The following is a 20,003-nucleotide window of genomic DNA, read 5'->3' on the forward strand; positions in this document are numbered from 1 at the left end:
AGCCCAGAGATAAACCCACGCACCTATGGTCAACTAATCTATGACAAAGGAGGCAAGGATATACAATGGAGAAAAGACAGTCTCTTCAGTAAGTGGTGCTGGGAAAACTGGACAGCTACATGTAAAAGAGTGAAATTAGAACACTTCCTAACACCATACACAAAAATAAACTCAAAATGGATTCGAGACCTAAATGTAAGACAGGCCGCTATAAAACTCTTAGAGGAAAACATAGAAAGAACACTCTTTGACATAAATCACAGCAAGATCTTTTTTGATCCACCTCCTAGAGTAATGGAAGTAAAAACAAAAATAAACAAATGGGACCTAATGAAACTTCAAAGCCTTTGCACAGCAAAGGAAACCATAAACAAGACAAAAAGACAACCCCCAGAATGGGAGAAAATATTTGCAAACGAATCAACGGACAAAGGATTAATCTCCAAAGTATATAAACAGCTCATGCAGCTCAATATTAAAGAAACAAACAACCCAATCCAAAAATGGGCAGAAAACCTAAATAGACATTTCTCCAAAGAAGACATACAGATGGCCAAGAAGCACATGAAAAGCTGCTCAACGTCACTAATTATTAGAGAAATGCAAAGCAAAACTACAGTGAGGTATCACCTCACACCAGTTGGAATGGGCATCATCAGAAAATCTACAAACAACAAATGCTGGAGAGGGTGTGGAGAAAAGGGAACCCTCTTGTTTTATTAGTGGGAATGTAAATTGATACAGCCTCTATGGAGAACAGTGTGGAGGTTCCTTAGAAAACTAAAAATAGAATTACCATATGATCCAGCAATCCCACTACTGGGCATATACCCAGAGAAAACCATAGTTCAAAAAGACATGGCACCCCAGTGTTCATTGCAGCACTGTTTACAATAGCCAGGTCATGGAAGCAACCTAAATGCCCATCGACAGACGAATGCATAAAGAAGATGTGGTACATATATACAGTGGAATATTACTCAGCCATAAAATGGAACAAAATTGAGTCATTTGTTTAGATGTGGATGGATCTAGAGACTGTCATACAGAGTGAAATAAGTCAGAAAGAGAAAAACACTAACGCATGTATGTGGAACCTAGAAAAATGGTACAGATGAACCAGTTTTCAGGGCAGAAGTTGAGACACAGATGTAGAGAACAAATGTATGGACACCAAGCGGGGAAAGCCGCGTGGGGGCAGGGATGGTGGTGTGCTGAATTGGGTGATTGGGATTGACATGTATACACTGATGTGTATAAAATTGATGACTAATAAGAATCTGCTGTATACAAAAATAAATAAAAGATAATTCAAAAATTCAAAGAAAAAAAAAAGTAAATGACAGGACTTCCCTGGTGGCGCAGTGGTTAAGAATCTGCCTGCCAATGCAGGGCACACGGGTTCGAGCCCTGGTCCGGAAAGATCCCACATGCCGCCACGCAACTAAGCCCGTGCGCCACAACTACTGAGCCTGTGGTCTGGAGCCGGCAGGCCACAAATACTGAAGCCCATGCTCCTAGAGCCCGAGCTCCGCAACAAGAGAAGCCACCGCAATGAGAAGCCCGAACACACACACACACACACACACAAAAAAGTTATCTTGTTAACAAATTAGACCTTGACAAGTACATGAAGGCATCGATTTTTATCTAGAATGTTCATTTGCCATTTGAACAGGCTTTCAGCAAGCTATTTAACATTTTTACTACATTCAAAACCTTTTCACCAAAAATACATTGGGGAGATGTGCATAAATATCATACTATCAAATTAAAATTAAATTAATATTTTTATGTTTATCATAGTGCATATGCATTTATACATGTCCATGTTAATCTTCCAACATCATGACATTACTTTATACCTTTGTCTGTACAACAGCTTGGCTTTCTTATAAGACAATATTAACCAAGATAAGAAAAAAGGATGAAAAAGGCCTTATATGTTGTTCCCAGAGAGTCTGTTGTGACTTGTTTACAAATTCTATTTTTGGTGCAAACTGTTAGCTAGTATATTGATCTATTATTTATTTTTAAAACCCCAGTGATTTTAATCTTTACGATTGACATCAAATCTCCAATAACTTGCCTTTAAAGATTCTCTTCGCTTTAAATTGGAAAGTATGTAGCTCCAGGAATTTACATCAATTACCAATTCATGCATGCCAAAGAAAACCAGGATTTTGTATTTTCTTTCTAATGCAACTTTTGTCCAAAGGATCTGACTTTGTATAGTGGTAGAAATAAATAAAAAGTAATAGCAGTGTACTATTTCCAGTTTGCAACAGGCCCTGAACTTTTATAGCAAAATGATAGTCTTTATATAGGAAAAGGGGCTATCATGGTCAGCTTGGGTCCTGTTTCACTATCTAGAATTCCAAAGGAGCTATTTCAGCAAAACATAACTCACACTGTATTTTGCACTTCTTTCTAGGTTTGGACGAGGATTTACCGTCAAGGTTCACGTGAAGAATGTCAAAGTGAGCATGGAGCCCCTCACAAGGTTCATGCAACTTCACTTTCCAAAAACATACTTAAAAGTAAGAGATTGACTGGTTTTGATAGCTATAATCTAATATCGTAGTGGATGTTTGTCATTTTCAAGCTGACCATAGCTTTGTTATTCATCAATATATATTTATTAGTTCAAGAAGATACTCTGAAGCACACTTAGTATTAACAGATAAAATCTTCAAATTAGTTATATATTTTTGTAGCTACTTAAGACTAACATAGTCCTCTTACATACCTTCATTTCTTCCTCACAAAGGCTTTATGACCGTATTGTATTACTTTTCAGGTTGTATGCTTAACTAGATTATTAGTTACATATGTTAGGGAATTGAGGAATGACAGATACATATGACCAAGGGCATTTCTTCTAAGAAAAAAAAAATTACAAAGTTCCAGAATGTCACAGCTAGAAGAGATTATCTCCTTTGCTTTCCTCACTTGAAAGATAAGCCCACAAAGTTTTGAGCAGAATTGCTTGGAAATCAAGTTCTTAAATCGCACACTACTTGAAACATTGCTCAATTAATTTCATCTTACATATACATATCAACAGGATGGACACACACAGATATATACATATAAATCTCACATAGTACATATTTAAATGCACTTGACAAAAAAATTATCATTGTAACATCTTTGATGTAATTGATATAAGATGATTATAGCAAGTGATTGTTTTTAAACGGAAGTCAGGTGTGGAATGATGAACAGAAATTGGAAGACTTGGGCTGAGGTCCAGCTCTGCCTATGTGATTTCCAGCAAGACATTTAAAGTCTCTGAGCCTCGTATTCCTATTTTACAAATACTGTTGATATCTACTTCACAAGACTGGTGTGAGAACTAAATGATAAAATGTCCACAAAGATGCTTCATAAACTGTCAGGCACCATATTAACGTGAAGTGATTTTGGAGAGCAAAATAGAGTTCATTTTTAAAAACATCTTTTATCTCTACAAAATACCTTTGCCTCAACCTCTGATTCTTATCAAAGTCCATTTTCTATCATCTAAATTAAAATCAAATTTAAAAATTAAAGGACACTTTTTTTTTCTTTTTTGCACAAACCACGTTGGTCATAGTACTTCTTCTTTCAGTGAACTTCTGGGTTGAAATCTGTGTTTATTCACTGAGTGATGAGATTACATTTGCCCTGGTCTGTTCTTCAGGGGACTAGCGCTATACAAGACAAGTGCAGTGATGATAAAAGTTTGATTACTTCCTAAGCAGACCATTCCCTACAAGTATGTGATGGTTTCTAGATCTCTAAAAGGGAAATAACCAAACAACAATTTGGGAGTAAAAATAAGTATCAATAAGATAGCCTGATTGCACTGACAGGTGTGATGTAAACACAAATCAATGAGAGGGGCTAGACAGCGAGCAAAGGAGTGAGAAGAGGGGTTTCCAGTAACGCAGGTCTGGAATACCAGGCTGCAATATACAATCTTGATCTGATCAATATAGGTTACAGGGATTGTTTATGGAGTAAAAAATACATCTTGACCAAACTAGTGTTTAGGAAAGATTATCCTAGCTACTTTGTGCCAGAACACATGAGTGTATATGGTTTCTAAGCTGAAGAGGCTGTTGCAATAACTCAGATGTGGAGTGATGAGCAGCAAGTTAATAAAATTGATGGTGCAGATAGAGAGGAAAGGTTACATTTGAGAGTTATTTTAGAGGAAAAATAAATAAGATATGATAATTGATGAAATATGCAGAAAAGCAAGATGTTGAAGATACTCCAAGGAAATAAGAATAGATTACTAAATTGATGGTGATACTACAGACTAAATAAACTGAAAAGTATTTTAGAGTGAGTTAAGAAAGAATGTAGCATTATTTGAATGAGGTTTCTCATAGACAGTGCTTTTGAAATCTGGCAACTATAGCCAATATAAATTGAACAGCTAATCCTTAGCCTTTTAGAACAATTTTAACATTTAAAAAAAATGAAACTTCTAAAAGTTATCTCTGAAAACGCTTATGTGAGCTAAGCGTAATCTGACATAGGCAATACCATTCCACAATATTTTTTCCTAGGCAAGACTATAAAGTCTTTATAAGTGCACATGAATGTAGAATATTTTGGAATTTTCATTAGCTCTTTAATTTGTTTTCTCTTGGACATTCATAAAACTTTTTATCTCACCTTTGAAAGCTGTTAATCTCAAAACATACCCATTATTTACAATGTAACATCATTTTCAGAGGAATGAATTTCAGTACGTTTCTTAGCTCTTGGTCAAGTTATGTGTGGTCAAGTTATGTGTAGTCAATTCAATATTACCTGACACTGAGAAATACATTTTTTCCCTTTGGTTCCCACAGGATCAGCACCTCAGCATGCTAGTGTATCATGTGCCGGTCACCGCAGGAGGAGTAGCAAACATTTTTGATCTGCTGGAAACCAACAAGGCTGCTTTAAATATCACAAATTTCTTAGTGAGTCAGACTACTCTGGAAGAGGTAAGCTGGATACCATGATCCATGTGCACAACGTCACATAAATTATTATACATTCCGATTATTTCTTTTTAATGACATTGAATTTGTTTTTAATTGAAGCAGTATCTAAACTTGCACCTGAAAAAGTTAGCTTAATTTATTTCTAAGTGCATTTGGGGATGTTAGGAAAAAATATGAAAAGAGTTAACTATTTTTAATGGAGAAAAGAAGATTTTTTTTCCTTCTGTAAGACATCTGTACCCATCAGTTATTTGTAAATGTAAAGCAACAGTTATTTTCATCTATAAAACAAATAGCTGTTAACACTTTCCTTACTTTCTCCTTGGTAGGTTTCTTAAATAACATTTCTATTGATTGGCTTCCTAGGTTAGGGGAGGATGGGGTTATCTAGTGAGAATTTGGTGCCAAAGCTTTAGATCTGCTAGATTCAGGCAACCAAAGTGGTAAATGCAGGATTCTTTTGTTTCATTCACATCATCTGTCTTAATTATGTTTATATTCGGTAACTCGAGGCATCATGGAACATCCTTCATCACCTTTGCACTGTTTTAGTTTTATACAGTTCAACCAACCTGATATATAGAACATTTGATTGGACCTATCACTGGAATGGGTCTGAAAGTGAGGCTACAGAGGCCTCTGAATCATGCTGCATCTCATGGACAATTTTTTATGGGGAGTTAAGGCAATTATGGCTTTACCAACACAGAAGATTTATCCTTTGACTTGTAACCAATTACCAGTATCATGTCTGGCACAAAGTAGACTCTCAATATTTTCTGGATGAATCTATGACTAAGAGAATTTTAAACAAAGTCATAAAGGTCTGCCTGTTAAATAATAAGCTTACTGAACATAATGTTAATGTGAGCTTTGTATACAAATTTTATTTTAGTGCATTAACTGTTGAAACTAGCGACCCTCTTGAAACTAGTGAAATTTCTCTCAACATCATCATACAAACATTTGACAAGGGCTTGGTTTGGGCTCCTTGTTAAAAGATACTTGAAAGATACTGATACAGATCAAATAGATACAAATATGTGGCTATAGATATTTAATTATAGCTTTAGATTTATATTATGATTATAAATGTATTTATAGTTGTAGATATAGATATTATTTTCAAACCCCAGATAAATTTCAATGCCTAAAGGAAGGACTCCTAGTGAGAGTTTGTTTCTGTGTTTGGGCGTGCCCCTATGATATCTAGTTTTCTTCTTATTAGCTCTCCCATTGTGCATACACACACACACCTTATTTCTTCCTTTGGTTTACCAAGTACTAATGGCTTTATTTCCCTTGAAAAATCAGGTTTTCATCAACTTTGCCAAAGACCAAAAGTGCTATGAAACTGCCGATACCAGTAGCCAAGGTTCCACCGTAAGCACTGACTCACAAGATGACCAGCTGTAGTCTTAGTACCCCCAGCAAACTCAGTCTCAACAAATGCCAATGGCTTCATTTTGAGGAGCCGCAGAAGATACAAATTCCTCAAAATATCTTAATTTTAAAGTATTATTCTGTATTGGAAAGTTACAATTGTGCAAGACTAGCCAGTAACTATAAATGGAAAGTTTTCTTTCTAAGGTCAGTGAATGTTTTTACTACTGAAATGAATTTCTGTCTACTCAACACTGTGAGCATGCTAGTGTGTAAGCTGCTGACTCTTATGCAAAGGTGAAACCACTGAAGATGAATGCCTTAATTTATTACTTTCAATAAAAAGACAGCTTAAAAGCATGGCTATTAGCAGTTGAAAGGAAAGAGTGGAGAAGAAAAGTAAGGTAGCTTGGGGTAGGTAGAATTGGGAAAGCAAACAAAATAATTTATTTTCAGAAAATAATAGAGTGAACATCATCATGAATACATGAATCTATTGTGATGTGTAAAGTGCCAAGGGCCAGATTAACATTGGCAGTAATGAGTGGGCACAATGTCTAGAGTGTTTGTGTATGTCATTTTCAGTACCTGTAAATACATGGGGACATACTGACCCCCCCGAAATGCCTTTCTACAAGAATGCTATAGAAGGGCAGTTTACCCTGGTGGTAAATAGAGCTTAAATCTATTCCTGCAATGCCTTGCCAATAGTAAGGCACAGAGCAGAGCAAGAAGCTACTTGCTTTTCGGCGGAAATAGGTGTGTCAGCTGGGCAGATACAAATCCTGAAAGATGATAGAGAATTCATGTGCTGCTGGCAGACAACATTTTTTAAAGCTGTTACAGAAAGGTTCATATTCTGGGTCTCTCTGAAGGAAACATTCCTGTGGAAGGAAAATGAATATGAAGATAATTTTCAGCTAATTACCCAGCTGACCCAGAATCATATATATGGCTATAGAATAGACTTCGTAATAATGCCAAATTATATGGCCCTTGGGGGAGGTGCTTTACATAATGTGTGTGTGTGTGTGTGTGTGTGTCTATGTGTCTATATAAGTTTGCTTTGACACATCTGTTTTGAAAATCAATAAAATCAACATTTAGTAAAAACAGTTCATGAAGTCATTTCATTTGTTAGGGAAGAGCCAGGAATTTAAAACTTGGAGTCACATGGATGACAAGCTCCCATGGGACCTGGCCCCTGCTTACTTCTGCACCTTCACCACTTTCTTTCTCCTCTTCCTCTTTAGGGTGTAGCCATGCTGGCCTCTTTTTGGTTTTGCCAGTGCACCAAACTCCTTCCTCCCTCCACACCTCTGCATGTATTTTCATACGTCTCCCTGTGTGAAATGCCCTTCCCCCACAGTGTGTGCCTAGCTAAGTCTTCAGAAATGTTTTTCTTTCTCAAAGAAGCTTTCCTTCCCTAATCCTTCAGTTTAAATCCAATCCCCCAGTCCTAAAACTGTACTCTATTGTACTTCCTAATTTTCTGTGAGAGCACGCATCCTAATTTGTAATATATCTAGATTAATGATATATATCTTAACAGATGGCAACAAAATTTCTCTTAAGATAGAAAATATCCTTGTTGAATATAATACATAGATAAGCTTTTTGGAGTAGACAGTGTAATTCTGAGAGGATGAGTGTCTTCAGCGGTCCAAACAAGCAAAAAAATGGTCAGGCTCCATGAGAGAATAGAGGGATTTGTTTATTGTTCATTGTGTTTGTTATTGTGGTGGTTGGTTGCTTGCTTCTGAGCAGTTGTAGGAAGAGAAACACAGGGGGAGGAGAGAAAGGAAATGGAGAAAGGAGGAACCAGTGAGATGGTAGAAGGCTGAGTATTGAAGAGAAACTGAGTATTGAGAAACTGAGTGGTTGAATGGACTTTTAAAACCATGAATTTCCAAATGTTTTCACATTCGTTTGCTGTGCAGCCATGCTGTGGACTGTCCTCCTACCCCTAAATCTTGGTTAAAGTCAGTCATACTTACTAATGCTTTATGTGAATGAGTGTCTAGTGGAAATTGAGGAAAGGATGAGTTGTCTTCTTTGAAAGAGGCACAGAACAATGCCTGCTTCACCACAGAGCAGGAGAAGCCTGGCGGGAGGCGAGACCATGAGTCGGAGCGGTCCGGATATGTGCTGAGCGGAGCTTCTGACCCCCCAGGATGTGGATCTGGGAGGTTCCAGCCAATCTCATCTACCTCTCAGTAGGCAGGGAAGTCCAAGCTGGCCTCTGAATGACATGGATGGCACTTTTGAGTGTTTATTTAGTATTTCTCTCCCTCACTAGACATGAAGCTCTATGAGGACAGGAGACCTACTTTGATCTTCCTAGTTTTCCCATCAATACCTACACACACGATAAATATTTGTGGTACTCAATAAAGATTTGTTGGTTAAATAGATGAATAAATAAATGAATGAGAAACAAAAGAGAAGCAGGCATGGTTGGTATGGAAACCAGGCATCTTTATTCTGTTTAAATCTATGAAATTCAGTGAAGTTTCCCATGAGGTAGTTTATTCATGGAGAAGAAAACGGAAAGATGACGCTTTGTTCCATAATACAGATATTACAGTGTATCCACTGGAATAGGAGGATTGGGGTACCTTCTTTGGGAATGGAATTCTAATGCTTTGCTTCTGTACATTCCTGCACAGTTATTTCTTCTTTGTCTTTTTGTCTGTGAGGATGTACTGTATGAGTTTTACAGTGCATTTTTACATATAAGTAAGGAACGTACATAAAAAACTATTTGAACCCACATCCCTTGGGGCTTCTCTGCAGTAGAGAAAATGTTTTGAGAATTCCCAGCTCTTGGAGGACTGCCTCCACTCTGGATAACCCGTACAGATTCTGCTTTTTCGTATGAGTTACCTAAATTACCTCTGAGGATTGTGGCAATCTTCACCTCACGTATAAAACCTGATTTTCATAATATTAAAACATTTGGAAAAATGATATGTACAACTACCTTCTCCAAATATGCTCTCTACCCGAATGATTCATTCTTCTCCTCAGAGATGATAATTCCCTAGACAAGAGCAAATGCCCTCCTGGGTGAGGGTGAGGGTGATACAGCAGGCTTGCATGCTCTTACCTTGACAGGAGCCTGGGAGCCTGCTTGCTTCATTAAAGTACACTTGTCAACATAAGATTTTAAGTATAATAACAGAAAGCTAAAAGGGAATGGTATTATTTCCTTTGGCATCATTTGTGACACTTAATCTTATCCCTCCCTTACTTATCAACCCAGACCGGTTTTCCATAATCTGTAGAACGAAATGCAGACTCCTTAACTGACCCTCAAAGAATCAATATTTCATAATACACCCCACCACGTCCACCTCTCTTCCTCATGTACCCTACGCCCAACTTCAATGAATTGCTTGCTATTTCCTATTATGACAGATCTTTTCGCACCCTTGTGCCACTTTGCTCTTGTGCCACTCCTTTCTCTTGAAAGACCTTCTCCCTGTTCCCACTCAGCTTTTATGTAGAAACTCCTCTTCTTCTTCACCTTTTCTTTAAGGAAATCTTCCCAGAAAGCCTCAGGCAGAGTTCATTGTTCTATCCTCATTACAAAAGCATTCTGTGCAGGCCTCTGCAGCAGTGTTTCCCTGCTGGATTATAATCATCCCTATACCTTCTTTCTCTTCCCATTACACTCTAAGTTGATCAAGAGTAGTGACCTGTTATTCCTTCATCATTGTATCTGCCATACCCAGCAGAATACCAACTATTCTTGCTCAATAAATCATTGAGACACCAAAACGTCTGTTTCAATGTAGAAATATTTTCATAATTTTGCTCTGAATTTTTTGCAGTTATGTTTGTTTTAGCTTTAGAAGACTAGCTATTATAATTTAATGTTAACTGCTAGGGAAAAATGTTCAGATGACCAGACATTTTACATTTAAATGTTGTTTCTGCATAAAGCACAGATGCTAAGCAGTTAGGGTGGGCAGATGACCCAGGATGACCAGAGTACCTAATTTCTCGCGACCACTTTGATTACTTTAGAGACTGACACATGACTCCAGTAAAATTAGTCAATTCACCCTTGAATTAATCTTTTCTGTTTCTTTGTCTTATTTTTATTTTTGAATTTTATTTTATTTACTTTTTTATAGAGCAGGTCCTTATTAGTCATCAGTTTTACACACATCAATGTATACATGTCAATCCCAATCGCCCAGTTCATCAGACCACCACCCCCACCCCCTGCGGCTTTCCCCCCTTGGTGTCCATACGTTTGTTCTCTACATCTCTGTCTAAATTTCTGCCCCACAAACCGGTTCATCTGTACCATTTTTCTAGGTTCCACATACGTTAATGCGTTAATATACGATATTTGTTTTTCTCTTTCTGACTTACTGCACTCTGTATGACAGTCTCTAGGTCCATCCACGTCTCAACAAATGACCCAATTTTGTTCGGTTTTATGGCTGAGTAATAAATATTCCATTGTATATATGTACCACATCTTCTTTATGCATTCGCCTGTCGATGGGCATTTAGGTTGCTTCCATGACCTGGCTATTGTAAACAGTGCTGCAATGAACACTGGGGTGCATGTGTCTTTTTGAATTATGGTTTTCTCTGGGTATATGCCCATTCGTGGGATTTCTGGATCATATGGTAATTCTATTTTTAGTTTTTTAAGGAACCTCCATACTGTCCTCCATAGTGGCTGTATCAATTTACATTCCCACCAACAGTGCAAGAGGGTTTCCTTTTCTCCACACCCTCTCCAGCATTTGTTGTTTGTAGATTTTCTGATGATGCCCATTCTAACTGGTGTGAAGTGATACCTCACTGTAGTTTTGATTTGCATTTCTCTAATAATTAGTGATGTTGAGCAGCTTTTCATGTGCTTCTTCGCCATCTGATGTCTTCTTTGGAGAAATGTCTATTTAGGTCTTCTGCCCATTTTTGGATTCAGTTGTTTGTTTTTTATAATACTGAGCTGTATGAGCTGTTTATATACTTTGGAGATTAATCCTTTGTCCGTTGATTCGCTTGCAAATATTTTCTCCCATTCTGAGGGTTGTCTTTTCATCTTGTTTATGGTTTCCTTTGCTGTGCAAAAGCTTTGAAGTTTCATTAGGTCCCATTTGTTTATTTTTGTTTTTATTTCCATTACTCTACGAGGTGGATCAAAAAAGATCTTGCTGTGATTTGTGTTAAAGAGTGTTCTTCCTATGTTTTCCTCTAAGAGTTTTATAGTGTCCAGTCTTACATTTAGGTCTTGAATCCATTTTGAGTTTATTTTTGTGTATGGTGTTAGGGAGTGTTCTAATTTCATTCTTTTACATGTAGCTGTCCAGTTTTCCCAGCACCACTTATTGGAGAGACTGTCTTTTTCCATTGTATATCCTTGCCTCCTTTGTCATAGATTAGTTGACCATAGGTGCGTGGGTTTATCTCTGGGCTTTTCTATCTTGTTCCATTGATCTGTGTTTCTGTTTTTGTGCCAGTGCCATATTGTCTTGATTACTGTAGCTTTGTAGTATACTCTGAAGTCAGGGAGCCTGATTCCTCCAGCTCCGTTTTTTTCCCTGAAGACTGCTTTGGCTATTCGGGGTCTTCTTTGTCTCCATACAAATTTTAAGATTTCTTTTTTCTAGTTCCGTAAAAAACGCCATTTGTAATTTGATACGAATTGCATTGAACGTGTAGAATGCTTTGGGTAGTATAGTCATTTTCAAAATATTGATTCTTCCAATCCAAAAACATAGTATGTCTCTCCATCTGTTGCTATCATCTTTACTTTCTTTCATCAGTGTCTTAAAGTTTTCTGCATACAGGTCTTTTGTCTCCCTAGGTAGGTTTATTCCTAGGTATTTTATTCGTTTTGTTGCAATGGTAAATGGAAGTGTTCCCTTAATTTCTCTTTCAGATTTTTCATCATTAGTGTATTGGAATGCAAGAGATTTCTGTGCATTAATTTTGTATCCTGCAACTTTACCACATTCATTGATTAGCTCTAGTAGTTTTCTGGTGGCATCTTTAGGATTCTCTATGTATAGTATCACATCATCTGCAAACAGTGACAGTTTTGCTTCTTCTTTTCCAATTTCTATTCCTTTTATTTCTTTCTCTCCTCTGATTGCTGTGGCTAGGACTTACAAAACTGTGTTGCATAATAGTGGTGAGAGTGGACATCCTTGTCTTGTTCCTGATCTTAGAGGAAATGCTTTCAGTTTTTCACCATTGAGAATGATGTTTGCTGTGGGTTTCTCGTATATGGCCTTTATTATGTTGAGGTAGGTTCCTTCTATGACCACTTTCTGGAGAGTTTTTTTCATAAATCGGTGTTGAATTTTGTCAAAAGCTTTTTCTGCATCTATTGAGATGATCATATGGTTTGTATTCTTCAATTTGTTAATATGGTGTATGACACTGATTGATTTGTGTATATTGAAGAATCCTTGCGTCCCTGGGATAAATCCCATTTGATCATGGTGTATGATCCTTTTAATGTGTTGTTGGATTCTCTTTGCTAGTATTTTGTTGAGGTTTTTTGCATCTATATTCATCAGTGATATTGGTCTGTAATTTTCTTTTTTTGTAGTATCTTTGTCTGGTTTCGGTATCAGGGTGACACTGGCCTCATAGAATGAGTTTGGGAGTGTTCCTTCCTCTGCAATTTTTTGGAAGAGTTTGAGAAGGATGAGTGTTAGCTCTTCTCTAAATGTTTGATAGAATTCACCTGTGAAGCCATCTGGTCATGGACTTTTGTTTGTTGGAAGATTTTTAATCACAGTTTCAATTTCATTACTTGTGATTGGTCTGTTCATATTTTCTATTTCTTCCTGGTTCAGTCTTGGAAGGTTGTACCTTTCTAAGAATTTGTCCATTTCTTCCAGGTTGTCCATTTTATTGGCATAGAGTTGGTTGTAGTAGTCTCTTAAGATGCTTTGTATTTCTGTGGTGTCTGTTGTAACTTCTTTTTCATTTCTAATTTTATTGATTTGAGTCCTCTCTCTCTTTTTCTTGATGAGTCTGGCTAATGGTTTATCAATTTTGTTTATCTTCTCAAAGAACCAACTTTTAGTTTTATTGATCTTTGCTGTTGTTTTCCTTGTTTCTATTTCATTTATTTCTGCTCTGATCTTCATGATTACTTTCCTTCTGCTACCTTTGGGTTTTGTTTGTTCTTCTTTCTCTAATTGCTTTAGGTGTAAGGTTAGATTGCTTATTTGAGGTTTTTCTTGTTTCTTGAGGTAGGCTTGTATAGCTATAAACTTCCCTCTTAGAACTGCTTTTGCTGCATCCCATAGGTTTTGGCTCATCGTGTTTTCATTGTCATTTGTCTCTAGGTATTTTTTCATTTCCTCTTTGATTTCTTCAGTGATCTCTTGGTTATTTAATAAAGTATTGTTTAGCCTCCATGTGTTTGTGTTTTTTATGTTTTTTTCCCTGTAATTCGTTTCTAATCTCATAGCGTTGTGGTCAGAAAAGATGCTTGATATGATTTCAATTTTCTTAAATTTACTGAGGCTTGATTTGTGACCCAAGATGTGATCTATCCTGGAGAATGTTCCATGCGCACTTGAGAAGTGTAATCTGTTCTTTTTGGATGGAATGTCCTATAAATATAAATTAAATCTATCTAGTCTATTGTGTCATTTAAAGTTTCTGCTTCCTTATTTATTTTCATTTTGGATGATCTGTCCATTGGTGTAAGTGAGGTGTTAAAGACCCCACTATTACTGTGTTACGGTCGATTTCCTCTTTTATAGCTGTTAGCAGTTGCCTTATGTATTGAGGTGCTCCTATACTGGGTGCATATATATTTATAATTGTTATATCTTCTCCTTGGATTGATCCCTTGATGATTATGTAGTGTCCTTCCTTGTCTCTTGTAACATTATTTTAAAGCCTATTTTATCTGATATGAGTATTGCTACTCCAGCTTTCTTTTGATTTCCATTTGCATGGAATATCTTTTTCCATTCCCTCACTTTCAGTTTGTATGTGTCCCTAGATCTGAAGTGGGTCTCTTGTAGACAGCATATATATGGGTCTTGTTTTTGTATCCATTCAGCAAGCCTGTGTCTTTTGGTTGGAGCATTTAATCCATTCACGTTTAAGGTAATTATCGATATGTATGTTCCTATGACCATTTTCTTAATTGTTTTGGGTTTGTTTTTGTAGGTCCTTTTCTTCTCTTGTGTTTCCCGCTTAGAGAAGTTCCTTTAGCATTTGTTGTAGAGCTGGTTTGGTGGTGCTGAATTCTCTTAGCTTTTGCTTGTCTGTAAAGCTTTTGATTTCTCCATGAAATCTGAATGAGATCCTTGCCGGTAGAGTAATCTTGGTTGTAGGTTCTTCCCTTTCATCACTTTAAGTATATCATGCCTCTCCCTTCTGGGCTGTAGAGCTTCTGCTGTTCCCTTGTATGTTGTCATTTTTCCCTTGCTGCTTTCAATAATTTTTCTTTGTCTTTAATTTTTGCCAATTTGATTACTATGTGTCTTGGCATGTTTCTCCTTGGGTTTATCCTGTATGGGACTCACTGCAGTTCCTGGACTTGGGTGGCTATTTCCTTTCCCATGTTAGGGTAATTTTGACTATAATCTCTTCAAATATTTTCTCGGGTCCTTTCTCTCTCTCTTCTCCTTCTGCCACCCATATAATGTGAATCTTGGTGCATTTAATGTTGTCCCAGAGGTCTCTTAGGCTGTCTTCATTTCTTTTCATTCTTTTTTCTTTATTCTGTTCCACAGCAGTGAATTCCACCATTCTGTCTTCCAGGTCACTTATCCGTTCTTCTCCCTCAGTTTTTCTGCTATTGATTCCTTCTAGTGTAGTTTTCATTTCAGTTATTGTATTGTTCATCTCTGTTTGTTTGTTAATTCTTCTAGGTCTTTGTTAAACATTTCTTGCATCTTTTCCATCTTTGCCTCCATTCTTTTTCCGAGGTCGTGGATCATCTTCACTGTCATTATTCTGAATTCTTTTTCTGGAAGGTTGCCTATCTTCACTTCATTTATTTGTTTTTCTGGGGTTTTATCTTGTTCCTTCATCTGGTTCATAGCCTTTCACCTTGTCTATCTTTCTGTGAATGTGGTTTTTGTTCCACAGACTGCAGGATTGTAGTTCTTCTTGCTTCTGCTGTCTGCCTTCTGGTGGATGAGGCTACCTAAGAGGCTTGTGCAAGTTTCCTGTTGGAAGGGACTTGTGGTGGGTAGAGTTGACTGTTGCTCTGGTGGGCAGAGCACAGTAAAATTTTAATCCATTGACTGCTGATGGGTGGGGCTGGGTTCCCTCCCTGTTGATTGTTTGGCCTGGGGCAACCCAACACTGGAGCCTACCTGGGCCCTTTGGTAGGGCTGATGACAGACTCTGGGAGGGCTCATGCCAAGGAGTACTTCCCAGAACTTCTGCTGCCAGTGTCCTTGTCCCCACAGTGAAACAGAGCCACCCCCCGCCTCTGCAGGAGACCCTCCAACACCAGCAGGTAGGTCTGGTTCAGTCTCCCCCGGGGTCACTGCCCCTTCCCCTGGGTCCCAATGCACACACTACTTTGTGTGTGCCCTCCAAGAGTGGAGTCTCTGTTTCCCACAGTCCTGTCGAAGTCCTGCAATCAGTTCCCCCTAGGCTTCAAAGTTTGATTATCTAGGAATTCCTCCTCCGTTGCTGGACCCCCAGGTTGGGAAGCCTGACGTGAGGCTCACAACCTTCACTCCAGTGGGTGGACTTCTGTGGTATAAGTGTTCGCCAGTCTGTGAGTCACCCACCCAGCAGTTATGGGATTTGATTTTACTGTGTTTGTGCCCCTCCCACCGTCTCACTGTGGCTTCTCCTTTGTCTTTGGAGGTTGGGTATCCTTTTTGGTGAGTTCCAGGACATCGGACCAGCAGAGACCTCCGGGCCCTAAGTAATATCAATCGGCGAGAGCTCTTCCAGAGATCTCCGTCTCAATGCTAAGACCCAGCTCCACCCAATAGCCAGCAAGCTCCAGTGCTGGACGCCCCATGCAAAACAACTAGCAAGACAGGAAAACACCACCACCCATTAGCAGAGAGGCTGCCTAAAATCATAGTAAGTTCACAGACACCCCAAAACACACCACTGGACACAGCCCTGCCCACCAGAAAAACAAGATCCAGCCCCACCCACCAGAACACAGGCACCAGTCCCCTCCACCAGGAAGCCTACACAAACCACTGAACCAACCTTAGCCACTAGGGGCAGACACCAAAATCAATGGGAACTATGAACCTGCAGCCTGCAAAGAGAAGACCCCAAACACAGTAAGTTAAGCAAAATGGGAAGACAGAAATACACAGCAGATGAAGGAGTAAGGTAAAAACCCACCAGACCAAACAAGTGAAGAGGAAATATGCAGTCTACCTGAAAAAGAATTCAGAGTAATGATAGTAAAGATGATTCCAAAATCTTGGAAATAGAAAGGAGAAAATACAAGAAACGTTTAACAAGGGCCTAGAAGAACTAAAGGGCAAACAAACAATGATGAACAACACAATAAATGAAATTAAAATTGCTCTAGAAGAAATCAATAGAATAACTGATGCACAAGAACGGATAAGTGACCTGGAGATAAAATAGTGGAAATAACTACCACAGAGCAGAATAAAGAAAACAGAATGAAAAGAATTGAGGACACTCTTAGAGAGCTCTGGAACAATATTAAACACAACAACATTCGAATTATAGGGGTCCCAGAAGAAGAAGAGAGAAAGAAAGGGTCTGAGAAAATATTTGAAGAGATTATAGTTGAAAACTTCCCTAACGTGGGAAAGGGAATAGTCACTCAAGTCCAGGAAGCACAGAGACTCCCATACAGGATAAATCCAAGGAGAAATATGCCAAGACACATATTAATCAAACTATCAAAAATTAAATACAAAGAAAAAATATTAAAAGCAGCAAGGGAGGGCTTCCCTGGTGGCGCAGTGGTTTAGAAACTGCCTGCTAATGCAGGGGACATGGGTTTGAGCCCTGGTCTGGGAGGATCCCACATGCCGCGGAGCAACTGGGCCCATGAGCCACAACTGCTGAGCCTGCGCGTCTGGAGCCTGTGCTCCTCAACAATAGAGGCCGCGATAGTGGGAGGCCCATGCACCGCAATGAAGAGTGGCCCCCGCTTGCCAAACTAGAGAAAGCCCTCGCACAGAAACGAAGACCAAACACAGCAAAAATTAATTAATTAATTAATAAACTCCTAACCCCAACATCTTCTTAAAAAAAAAAAAAAAAAGAAACATTCAAAAAAAAAAAGCAGCAAGGGAAAAGCAACAAATAACATACAACGGAATCCCCATAAGGCTAACAGCTGACCTTTCAGCAGAAACTCAGCAAGCCAGAAGGGAGTGGCAGAACATATTTTAAGTGATGAAAGGGAAAAACCTACAACCAAGATTGCTCTACCCAGCAAGGATCTCATTCAGATTCGAAAGAGAAATTAAAACCTTTACAGTCAAGCAAAACTTTAGAGAATTCAGCACCACCAAATCCACTTTACAACAAATGCTAAAGGAACTTCTCTAGAAAGGAAACACAACAGAAGGAAAAGACCTACAATAACAAACCCAAAACAATTAAGAAAATGGTAATAGGAACACACATATCAATAATTACCTTAATTGTAAATGGATTAAATGCTCCAACCAAAAGACATAGACTGGCTGAATGGATACAAAAACAAGACCTGTATATATGCTGTCTACAAGACAACCACTTCAGACCTAGGGACACATACAGACTGAAAGTGAGGGGATGGAAAAAGATACTCCATGCAAATGGAAATCAAAAGAAAGCTGGAGTAGAAATTCTCATATCAGACAAAATAGACTTTAAAATAAAGACTATTACAAGAGACAAGGACACTGCACAATGATCAAGGGATCAATCCAAGAAGAAGATATAACAATTGTAAATATCTATGGACCCAGCATAGGAGCACCTCAATACATAAGGCAAATGCTAACAGCCATAAAAGGGGAAATCGACAGTAACACAATCATAGTAGGGGACTTTGACACCCCCCTTTCACTAATGGACAGATCATCCAAAATGAAAATAAATAAGGAAACACAAGCTTTAAATGACACAATAGACTAGATAGATTTAATTCATATTTATAGGACATTCCATCCAAAAAGAGCAGATTACACTTGCTTCTGAAGTGCACACAGAACATTCTCCAGGATAGATCATATCTTGGGTCACAAAACAAGCCTTGGTAAATTTAAGAAAATTGAAATCATATCAAGTATCTTTTCTGACCACAACGTTATGAGACTAGATATCAATTACAGGAAAAAAAAAAAAACTGTAAAAAATACAAACACATAGAGGCTAAACAATATGCTACTAAATAATCAAGAAGTCACTGAAGAAATCAAAGAGGAAGTCAAAAAATACCTAAAACCAAGTGACAATGAAAGCACGACGAGCCAAAACCTATAGGATGCAGCAAAAGCAGTTCTTAGAGGAGAGTTTATAGCAGTACAATCCTACCTCAAGAAACAAGAAAAATGTCAAATAAACAACTTAACCTTATACCTAAAGCAGTTAGAGGAAGAAGAAGAACAACAAAGAAAACAAAGTTAGCAGAAGGAAAGAAATCTTAAAGATCAGATCAGAAATAAATGAAAAAGAAATGAAGGAAACAATAGCAAAGATCAATAAAACTAAAAGCTGGTTCTTTGAAGAGAAACAAAAATTGATAAACCACTAGCCACACTCATAAGAAAAAAGGGAGGACACTCAAATCAACAGAATTAGACTGAAAAAGGAGAAGTAACAGCTGACACTGCAGAAATACAAAGAATCACGAGGGATTACCACAAGCAACTACATGCCAATAAAATGGACAACCTGGAAGGAATGGACAAATTCTTAGAAAAGCACAACCTTCTGAGACTGTACCGGGAAGAAACAGAAAATGTAAACAGACCAATCACAAGCACTGAAATTGAAACTGTGATTAAAAATCTTCCAACAGTTCTTCCCTGTTGGCGCAGTTGTTGAGAGTGGGCCTGCTGATCCAGGGGACACGGGTTCATGCCCCAGTCCGGGAAGATCCCACATGCCGTGGAACGGCTGGGCCCGTGAGCCATGGCCGCTGAGCCTGCGCATCTGGAGCCTGTGCTCCGCAAAGGGAGAGGCCACAACAGTGAGAGGCCCACATACCACAAAAAAAAAAAAAAAAAAATCTTCCAACAGACAAAAGCCCAGGACCAGATGGCTTCACAGGCAAATTCTATCAAACATTCAGAGAAGAGCTAATGCCTGTCCTTCACAAACTCTTCCAAAATATAGCAGAAGGAGAAAAACTCCCAAACTCATTTTATGAGGCCACCATCACCCTGATACCAAAACCAGACAGAGATGTCACAAGAAAAGAAAACTACAGACCAATATCACTGATGAACATAGATGCAAAAATCCTCAACAAGATAATAGCAAACAGAATCCAACAGCACAATAAAGGGATCATACACCATGATCAAGTGGGATTTATCGCAGGTATGCAAGCATTCTTCAATATATGCAAATCAATCAATGTGATACACCTATTAAGAAACTGAAGGATAAAAACCTTATGATAATCTCAATAGATGCAGAAAAAGCTTTTGACAAAATTCA

The 20,003-nt window shown here is 38.2% G+C and overlaps 1 protein-coding gene across 8 annotated transcripts in view; it reads left to right on the forward strand.

The window, feature by feature from the left end:
- ABCA12 (ATP binding cassette subfamily A member 12) overlaps positions 1-19,616 on the forward strand; it is a 191,455-nt gene extending 171,839 nt beyond the window's left edge. For all 8 annotated transcript variants that reach the window (XM_089916401.1, XM_089916404.1, XM_089916402.1 and 5 more), the window contains 3 exons: positions 2,435-2,540; positions 4,851-4,988; positions 6,303-19,616. In XM_089916401.1, the coding sequence (XP_089772527.1) occupies positions 2,435-2,540; positions 4,851-4,988; positions 6,303-6,404 (346 nt within the window). In that variant the 3' untranslated portion in view covers positions 6,405-19,616. The remainder of the gene's footprint in view (positions 1-2,434; positions 2,541-4,850; positions 4,989-6,302) is intronic.
- Positions 19,617-20,003: the final 387 nt, after the last annotated feature.

This window comes from Delphinapterus leucas, chromosome 8, assembly GCF_059928025.1.
Source record: "Delphinapterus leucas isolate spDelLeu-1000000601 "Yukka" chromosome 8, BTC_Dleu_Yukka2, whole genome shotgun sequence".
Taxonomy (NCBI): Eukaryota; Metazoa; Chordata; class Mammalia; order Artiodactyla; family Monodontidae; genus Delphinapterus; species Delphinapterus leucas.